The 10,451-nt window shown below is 45.9% G+C and overlaps 1 protein-coding gene across 1 annotated transcript; it reads left to right on the forward strand.

Moving 5' to 3' along the window:
• Positions 1-237: 237 nt before the first annotated feature.
• INA (internexin neuronal intermediate filament protein alpha) lies at positions 238-8,285 on the forward strand (the record flags this gene model as incomplete). Its single annotated transcript, XM_079794280.1, has 3 exons — positions 238-1,302; positions 7,064-7,188; positions 7,967-8,285. 3 exons carry the CDS (start codon positions 238-240, stop codon positions 8,283-8,285), a joined length of 1,509 nt encoding a protein of 502 aa, XP_079650406.1.
• Positions 8,286-10,451: the final 2,166 nt, after the last annotated feature.

Genomic DNA, 10,451 nt, shown 5'->3' on the forward strand with positions numbered 1-10,451 from the left:
AGGTCTGTCGCGCGCGCGCGCGCAGCTGCGGTAACCGCGGAGCTTCCCCGCCCCATCCCGATGCCCCCCCTCCCCTCTCCCCGCCGGGCCCGGAGCAGAGCTCCGCCCCCAACGCGCCGCCCCAACCCCCCGCGCCTTAAAACCGGTGCACACCGCCCCGCCGCGCCCCGCCTGGCGCACCTCTCCTCTCCTTTGTATCTGCAGCCGCAGTCGCTCCCCCGGCGCTGTCCCGGCACCATGAGTTTCAGCTCCGAGCACTACCTGTGCGGCCCCTCTTCCTACCGCAAGGTGTTCGGGGACAGCCCGCGTCTGTCCTCGCGCCTCTCGGGGGCTGGCGGCGCGGGCAGCTACCGCTCGCAGTCGCTGACCCGCTGCAATGTGGCCTCCTCCGCCGCCTGCTCCTCGGCCTCGTCTCTGGGCCTGGGCCTGGCCTACCGCCGGCCCCCCGCGTCCGACGGGCTGGACCTGAGCCAGGCGGCGGCGCGCACCAACGAGTACAAGATCATCCGCACCAACGAGAAGGAGCAGCTGCAGGGCCTCAACGACCGCTTCGCCGTGTTCATCGAAAAGGTGCACCAGCTGGAGACGCAGAACCGCGCTCTGGAGACCGAGCTGGCGGCGCTGCGGCAGCGCCACGCCGAGCCGTCGCGCGTGGGCGAGCTCTTCCAGCGGGAGCTGCGCGACCTGCGCGCGCAGCTGGAGGAGGCGAGCTCGGCCCGCGCTCAGGCCCTGCTCGAACGCGACGGGCTGGCCGAGGAGGTGCAGCGGCTGCGGGCGCGCTGCGAGGAGGAGAGCCGCGGGCGCGAAGGCGCCGAGCGCGCCCTGAAGGCGCAGCAGCGCGACGTGGACGGCGCCACGTTGGCCCGCCTGGACCTGGAGAAGAAGGTGGAGTCGCTCCTGGATGAGCTGGCCTTCGTGCGCCAGGTGCACGACGAGGAGGTGGCCGAGCTGCTGGCCACGCTGCAGGCGTCGTCGCAGGCCGCGGCCGAGGTGGATGTGGCCGTGGCTAAACCAGACCTGAGTTCGGCGCTGAGGGAGATCCGCGCCCAGTATGAGTCCCTGGCTGCCAAAAACCTGCAGTCCGCGGAGGAGTGGTACAAGTCCAAGTTCGCCAACCTGAACGAGCAGGCGGCGCGCAGCACCGAGGCCATCCGGGCCAGCCGCGAGGAGATCCACGAGTACCGGCGCCAGCTGCAGGCGCGCACCATTGAGATCGAGGGCCTTCGCGGAGCCAACGAGTCCCTGGAGAGGCAGATCCTGGAGCTGGAGGAGAGACATAGTGCTGAAGTGGCCAGCTACCAGGTAAGGGCTGGAGCGCAGGATAGGGAGGGGCGCCCCGTCCCCTCCTGCGCATACCTGCGATTTCCCCGCACAATGGTGGCCCAGGAACCGAGAGGAGGGGGAGGGAGGAAAGAGCCTGGACTAGAGGCCTTGGCAAACAAAGAGCTCTGGGCTCTCCACTGATAATTATAGGGGCCTGGACGCCCTCTTCTCCTGCCCCTCACTCACATACCTTTACGGGCCCTTCTTACAAAGAAGCCCTTAGCTTCTCCTCTTCAGATTTTGAAAATCTAACTTATGCCTCCCAGTCAGCAAGTGGGAATAAACACACGGAAGACTTGAAGAACAGTTCCCCACCCAAACGGAGGGGGTTACACCTGCTCCGTGGTTGATGGTGCTGTCTTAGCTCTTTGGCTTCTTTTGTTGACTTTGAAGGTTTTCTGCGCGCCCTGGAATAGATATTTATAGAGTATGGTCTGCCCTAGGGTTGGGGAAAGAATGCTGGACTGAACTGGAAAGGGTTCTACTCCATTTTCTTGACTTTTATCCTCAAAGGAGTAGAGATTGGGAACCAACAAGATGGGTGGTCAGGCTAGTGTAACCGCCCTGTTCTTGCTCTACCCCTCCCCCAACACACATATACACAAAACACACCACACACACACACACACACACACACACACGGTTCCCTTGTCGATCGATTGATATTTCTTCTGAAAGAAAGCTTTACACCAGTGAGCAAATGAAAAAGGGTTGGGGCGCTGTCCTCGGTGCTGATCTCGAGTTCTTCCCATCTCAAAAATGTCTCCCCCGCCGCATGTCCCAGTTATGACTCTCTAGGCAATTAACTGCTTTGATTTTTTTTTCTTTTGCAACACCAACACATCAGTCTTGGCTACCTGCAATCAAAGGTCACCCTGTGGACAGCATCAATATTCACTTTCATGGATGGCTTAGCCCTTAAGAAAATCCACTTAATTTGCTCAGCAACCGTGAGGTCCCGCTTGAAAATGCCCTTTTTCTTAACAGTTTCCCAATCTAAGTGAATGTGATAAATCAAAGAGATTGGTTCTATCTTTGTTATAGGCCACTTATTTTTCATCTTTGTCTGTCCTCTAAGCTCCTATGATTGGCTCTTTCCTCACTTTTTGCTCCAAACAAAGACCAACTGCATTTTCAGTTTTTCTATATAAAACATTCTGGGCTTATGACCACAAGGGCACAGAGGCAGGAGAAAGGTCTAGAAAATAATCTAAATAGTGTGGTTCAAATTCAAGGTACAATAAAAGCTCTTTGGGGTAGAAGCTAATAATTCAGAAACTTACAATAATTCACTCTAGCCAAGATCAAAGTTTACATTTGATTAAAATAATAGGGTTTAGGGAACGTTAATAAAATACATACTAGAAAGGAGTGAAACCTCAAAAGTATGATTTTAGTCTGGAGATAAAGAATAATTATTGGTGTACAGATATTTGTTGTTCATTATAAATTACTTTCTTTGACAAAGGAAGAAAGCTTGCTTGGACCATTTGTCTTTGTTAGTTTGCAATTACAGTACTATTCAAGTGAGGATTTCTATGCTACTTCAAGATCCTGTAACTTGAACTTTTCCTAGTCCCTGGAAGGTCTGGATTCGTCACATTAAGTTCATTGAAGCTTCGTGTTTTCTTCTAGAAGCCTCAAAAGATGAGCTAGGTGATCTTCTGAAGGGCTAGCCCAATATTTCTACAAAAGGGATAACTTACCCACAACTGCCATCTGAATTGGGCTTTGCCAGGTCCTCTACTTGCTTGTTACAGCCCCTGCATTCTAAGGGGTATGACAATATGGTCTGGCTTGTTTTTGTTTGCATTAAAAGGCTTTCAGTGTTGGACAATAGTAGGGTCATGTACTAGTAGACATAGTCGACAGGAGAGAATAAAACACAGAAACGGCAGCATGCCTGCAGCTCTGCAGTGCTGCCCCCATCAACTTTTGCTTTCAGTGCCTCAGTGGACATGTTGGTGGAGTGGAAGAGATCAGAGGCAGAAAGCTATTTCCTACCCTTTGGGACCTAAGGCTGAAGCGGGGCTCACATCCTCACCTGCAGAACCTGGAGGCTTGAAGCCACAAGGGTATCCTCGGTTCTAACAATCTCAGCAGTGCTGATGAAGATGAAAAGCCTCCTTCTCCACAGTGAGATTCAGCCATTGTTTTCTTGCCCTCTCACCCCTTTCCCCCCTCCCCTTTCACTGCAGTCTGGGAGGCTGTTCTTTCTTCTGCTTCAATGATTAATAGTAGGCCCATTTTCCTTTGAAGCTTGCCACCCCACTTAGAGGCAAAGGAAGGCTCCATTAAAACCCCACTTTCCCTGCCCCAGAGATCTGACAGCCTCTTTGAGGAGAGAAAGCTTATTATATTTTGAACAGGTAAAGAAAGATTCAAGGTGACATAGTAAGTACACAGGGGTGCATGAGAGGTCCAAATCAGGCAACAGGAGAAATGATAACGAGCTATGGCTTTTGTCTTCAAAAGCCAAATGCAGTCACCCTCTTTAGCAGAAGACTTTTTCATTTCTCAACCAGGGCAGTTTGGGTTGCTGCATGGCTCTTCACCATCATTAGAGCCCCATTCTTCCAAAGATATCTGAGGACATTTTTGAAGGGTACTGGGGCCCCGGGCCCTGTACTACGGTCAGTCTTGGAAAGCTAAAGCTTTCCTTGAAAGACCTTGCTGAACAATCAAGATCACCATTATTTAATGCTCTCCAGGGAAAGCAGCCAAGCCTGCCCTTTTGTCTCCAGTATGAGATTGGAATACAACCTAATTAAATAGCAGGAAGGGGCCGGTCCCTTGGAGATTTGCAGTGCCTGCACATAAATCTATAGCCTGATAGATCAATTCCTGAATTTAGAATTCAAGAAAGAAAAAAGCTACATTTAGTCTTTAACTCTTCCATATGCTTTGTTTTGTTTTGTTCTTGCCCTTCTCTACCCCACTGTATTACTGGGGCCACCATGATAGCTCCTTTACAAAAATAAATAGAAACTAGTGGTTCCTAAACCCATTGACATACCAAGGTCACTAGAGGGCTTAAAAAAAAACAAGATTCTTACGCACACTCCTGATGATATGGATTCAGTAGTTTGAGTAGGTGTGGCCAAGAATAAGTGTTTTTCAATAAAAATGCTGCATCCTTTTGTTCCTCAGATAGATTTTGGGGTGCAAGAATCTAAAGCACATTTCCCAGCTCATATAATGCAAGGTTTTAAAGTATGGTAGGGGAAAAAAGAAAAAAAAGAAAACAAATGTGGGGATAAAACAAAGGCAGGAGAGAGAACAAGGCACATGGGTGGATCACAGATAAAAACCCTTTCTCCCACCTAAATTTATTATGCATAGTAGTCATTCTGGATGGCTGCATTCACTACTGTTGTCTGGCTGAGGGCCCCTAAAAGTGATGAAATCTGTAGCACTGTTTGTCATTCCTCTTCACTGAAGATGCTAGTGTAGCCAATTCTTTCTCTTACTCCCAGTCCATATCCTTCCAACCCTGAGGAAGATGCTCTGCACCTGCTTTATCGTTCCCAGGAGAGACCCCAGCTGGAGCTGGAAGTGCCTCTGTCCCATTCCCTCAGGCTAAGCCAGCAGTAGCTGTGTGGTTGGGGGAGGGGTAGACTGCAGCGCTCTGCTCCGATTTCGTGAGCTGGAAGCCATCTTTAGCAGAGCTTTTGAAGGGCGAGGCAAGACAGCCTGGTGTAGGGAAACAAAGAGCGCAAACAAAGAGAGGAGACCTTGACGAGCAATGATCCGCGGGCAGCACAATTCCTTCTGAAAGGTGCAAAGTGGTGCTTTTTTATCTACTCTGATCCATGAAATAGACATGTGGAATGTGCAACAAAAAAGTTCAAGGAAATCTCATCTATCTAGAACTCAACTCCCCAATAACCTCTTTTTCAGAAAACACAGCTGTGAAACAACAAAACTTTTTTTTTTAAAAAAAGGACCTGCTAATGAGTTAAAAAAAAATCTATTTCTAAATCATATATTAGGAAGTTGACCCCTCTGATGCCCCCAGACTATTCATTCTTACTTGACGTGATTCTAAAGCACTTTGTTTGGATTTCGAGCCTGCAGCATGATAGAGAAGGAGAAGGGACTACAGGAGTCAGGCATTTCAAGGAGAAGTAGCAGCAGATCAGTTCTTTCAGAACAAAGAAAACCAATGAGTAACCAACAAAGAAAACACTAATTCAAACACTGCTCTTTGGGGTCATTTAGGATAGAAATAAGCAGTCTGGTATACCTCAGTTGACCTAAAAGATAAAAGACATCACAGAATTATTAAAAAATAATAATTGATCATTATCATAACCCACAGTTGCCTCCCACATATGTCCCAACCAGGGCCAGGGATGGATCCTGCACAGGTTGACAATCTAACCACTGAACAATACCAGCCAGGGTGCTTTTTAAAAATTTGTCCTCCCACTGGAGGTACCTTTTTCTAATTTGCACAGTGTTCTTTCATGGGTTAACAGCTGCCCTGGCTGGAGGTAAGATAATGTGTGAGATCAGTGTGGAGAGAGCACTTAAGCTGGATGCCAGGAAGACCTATCTGAGTAGAGGACATTTGTACTGAGTCTTGGATGACATGGAGTGGGCCATGTAAAGACCCACTCCAGAGTACTCCAAACAGAGGAAATAGCTACCCTAAAGGTCCGGGAATAGCACCTTGGTAAGTCTAGGGAGCAAAAGAGAAGGTCAGGGTAGCTGAAACACGCTGAGTAGGGGGAGGGTATAGGCCATGTTGAAGAGTTTGGACTTTATTCCACAGGCGTTGGAGGATTTTAAGCAGGTAAATAGGACCTATTGTTTTCAAAAGATCCTTCTGGCTGCTCCAGAATCACAAATGTAAAGCTATTTTTCTTCTATGCCTGGGTTTGCACCTGGAAGAATTTGGAGCAAAACTATTACATACAGAAGTTTCTTTTTTTAAAAAAATTATCATTTAGTCTGCCATGTGGATAAAAAAAAAAAATTCCATGGAGTATTTCTGTTTCCTCCTTATTTGTTGCATGAAATGCTTTCAGTAAAGGGACTGAGTAGCAGACCTCCAGGAAGCCAGCGAAACGAATGGAGGCAGAAAAGACTTGCTGTCCTCTCTGTGCTTTCCACAGTGGAATTTTCTGAATCTACTAGTAAGCTCCTAACCTGAGGCTCTGGGTTATGCAAAGGACATCCAACAAATGAGTTAGTGAGTTAGTTAGCAGCAAGTACAACAAGCAAGGGAGGGATGGTAAACAGATTTTAAAAAAGAAAATATCTCCTACAGCCGGTGGTACAATTGGTTGGAGCATCCTTCCCTACACCAAAAAGGTTGCAGATTCAATACCTGGTTAGGGGGCATACAGGAGACAACCGATTAATGTTTCTCTCTTACATCAATGTTTCTCTTTCTCCCTCCCTCCTTCCTTCCCTCTCCCTCTTTCTTTCTCTCTCTCTGAAAAAAAAAATCAATAAACATACCCCCAGGTAAGTATTGAATATATATATATATATATCCTTAGTGTTCAGTTGAGAACCATGGGGAGATTTGGATGCATGGTAAAAAAAAAAAAAAATGCAGGTGATGGGACCCCACCCCTGAACAAATGAATCACAATCTAGGCTGGGCATGGGGAGGAGAGAGTTCTGGATATTTTAATGTGTAGTCACGGTTGAGAGTCTTTGATTTGTGGGAATCTCAATGAATTTCTGCTGGTTTTGACCTAAATATGTCGGCTATGTCACTTTTCAGGACAGCATTGGGCAACTGGAGAATGATCTGAGGAACACCAAGAGTGAGATGGCACGCCACCTTCGGGAATACCAGGACTTGCTCAATGTCAAAATGGCTCTTGACATTGAGATAGCAGCTTACAGGTACTTCAAAGGGCACATTCACCCAAGCAAATGCAGTCACCTGGGGCAGCATTACCCAAATAAGTGGTTCTAGTCTTCCCTATTTCTTATGGGTGAGAGAGGATGAGGAAAGATAGCACTGATTTTAAAGAAAGGATGATAAAAACTATTAGTTACAAAAAACAATGTTTGGGGGCCACTCTTTTGTGATGCCATTTAGGCTGGCCTGAGAAAAAGTTTGGGATCTGAAACAGGTTCATTCACTGTTCTTTGATGTTCCTGGTTCCACTCCATTTGTACTCCTGCACATTGAAAAAGTACAGATCTCAAGTTCAGGCTGAATTAGGCAGTTCTTTCCTCCCCTGTGGACTTCTCACCTCCGTATTCCCATTGCACTTATGGTGTTAATTAACAAAATTACTTTTCTCTAGAGCTTTGTAGATTCTAAGTGCCAAAAATAGGTGTGATGAGGCCAAGGGGAATTGTAGGTTTTTCCTTTGTTAATATATTAGTGAATAGGCGAGGTTACCCTTTGACAGTGCTTTAAACACTGCTGGTGTGGAAGATGTGTGTGCGCGCGCGCACGCATGCATGTGATAGATAACCCCAAGTCTCTGAGAGTTCAATATCTATTGGTCTCAATCTCATGAATAAACTACAAAATCTTATAGAATTTTTCTTTTCTTTTTCCTTTTATAATTTTTCTAAAATAAATATGAGCTGCAGGGTTAAGTTTTGTTTTTTCAAAGTTGCAAGTTAGCCTCCTGAAATTTTTTTTTTTTCTCTGTTCGATTTACAGGAAATTGCTGGAAGGCGAAGAGACACGTTTTAGCACCAGTGGGTCAAGCATTTTAGGGCTGAATCCACTTCCCAATCCAGGTTATCTGCTCCCGCCTAGAATCCTCAGTTCTACTACCTCCAAAGTCTCATCCATTGGGCTGTCTCTTAAGAAAGAGGAAGAGGGTGAGGAGGAGGAGGAGGCTTCTAAGGTAGCCTCTAAGAAAACCTCCCAGATAGGGGAAAGTTTTGAAGAAATATTGGAGGAGACAGTAATATCTACTAAGAAAACCGAGAAATCAAATATAGAAGAAAGCACCATTTCAAGCCAAAAAATATAATTCTGTTGCTTAAAAAGAGTTAATGCTTAAGAGTGGGTAATATGCATTTGACGTGTTAACAGCCTATTCCTGAACCAAAACACCCGTCACCACTATAAACAGTCTTCAAGGCTTCAGTCTCACATTTAGCATTGAATACCTACATTCTCTAATAAGAAAACCACCTCTTAGGTTGGAGCAAACTGCGGTCCTACAGCCATCACAGAGGAGTTATCTAAGAACACAGCTTTCTCACCTAAAGCTCAGGCTTTACAGTGATAGATGATTCAGGTACAGAGGAAGTACAAACTAAGGTGCTAAATCTGTGATCTTCATCTTTTGCTGTGAATTAAAATTAAAACCTATCTCACTCACTATAACTAGCCATTGCCCAGCTAAATCATCTCACTCTAGATACCTAAAATATAAGATCACTGCCAAAGATAAACTAATGGTCCACACCCCACCACCCTAATAGAACCGTTTCACAAATGATAGGTGTTTGTTTGATGGACATGTTTCCTCCCATCCCCCTCAGTTCCACTTAGGTTTTTCTCAAAAGAACATACCCCCTTTAGCTCTCTTTGCTGAATGGGTAAAATACGATGCATGTTGACCATTTCTGTGATTCATGTAATGACTTCACCCTACCCATTGCCTATACTTCCAATTCTGTAGGTTAAAATAAAAATGGCAGTGATAAGTGTTAAGGGTTGCCTCCAACAAATAAAATAATGAAAACTTTGTAGATTTTAGGCTTTTCGGCTTAACAAACCCATTGAATTAGGAGGGGGGAAAAAACCCTACTTGATTAAGAATGTAGCTTTTCACCTTAATGTTAGAAACACAGTAATAGTTATCATAAGCTGTGATTAAGCTGACCTTAGACTTAGTAACATAAGCTAGAAGAGGTGAGTATTCGTATGAATGGGAAAAGTGAAGGTCTCATTGATCTGTGTCGGTTCGTTTGTGGTGATAGAGAGTTAGTTGTTTCATGCCCTTAGCCTTAGAATCCATGTATTCCCCTTCCTACTAGTCTAGGTCCTAAACAGCCTTGTTTTCACTCTCCTCTGCCTTTTAAAAAGTGCTAAGTGTAGACTTATGTTATCGGCAGGACACAATGCTAACTGCCCCAAAGCAAAAGAAGTCACTTCTGGTCAGTCAACACCACCAGCAAATAAGTAAATAAATCTCTTTTCTAAAAGAGTCTTGCCCAGCAGTTTTCCCACTGCTGCATGGTTGGTGATCTCTCCCCTGCTGGAGAGGAAGAGACACCCAGACCAGAGAGGGGCACACTGGCTCCTACTCACATGCTAGGAAGTAGATTCTGGAGCATCCACTTTTCATCTGCCCACCTGTGCAGCAGCTGCGTTCCACGTGTGCCGAGTTTGACGCAGGGTTTGTTCTCTGCCAGCAGTCACTTCACCAGAGCTAAAGAGTTGCCATGTCTCTGTCACACTTCTGCATTAAGATGAGGACGTGATGCTTTTACTGAACTTTCTTATCCTAGCACATGCTTCCATAGTTCCAGGAACTTAAAAGATACTTTTCTTCCTTCCCCTTACTCCATCCCTGTCTTTACTCCCCACACTTACTGTAAAACGTTAATAAAATAAGAATTAAAAGTCTCATGAATCCCACCAACATAACTTGTGTTCTGTGGTTTCTGCTGCTTCAACTGAGAAAAGCTTTGTTTTGGTTCAGTGAGACAACTGCTCCCCCGAAATAATTCAGAAATGGTCTGCTCTCTGTTCCGTGCATCCACAGTTAGTTTATTTCCCTGCCAAAGCCTTGGGGCTCTAGTCTGCATTTGTTTCAGACTGTCTGGTCTGACACACATGATGCATTGAGTGAACAGTTAATAGCAGGGAGTGGGGAAATCAAATCCAATCATGAAACTGCGTTCTGTGCCTGGATAATGATTTAAGTAGCTTAGCTTGGTGAACATTTCTTTCTTTTTTTTATAAGTAGACCCCTGGAATTTCAGTTATTTTTTTAAAATATATTTTATTGATTTTTTTTTTTACAAAGAGGAAGTGAGAGGGATAGTTAGAAACATCGATGAGAGAGAAACATCGATCAGCTGCCTCCTGCACACCCCGTACTGGGGATATGCCTGCAACCAAGGTACATGCCCTTGACCGGAATTGAACCTGGGCCCATTCAGTCTGCAGGCTGACGCTTTAT

Source organism: Cnephaeus nilssonii (genome assembly GCF_951640355.1).
Source record: "Cnephaeus nilssonii genome assembly, chromosome: 16".
NCBI classification, from domain to species: Eukaryota; Metazoa; Chordata; class Mammalia; order Chiroptera; family Vespertilionidae; genus Cnephaeus; species Cnephaeus nilssonii.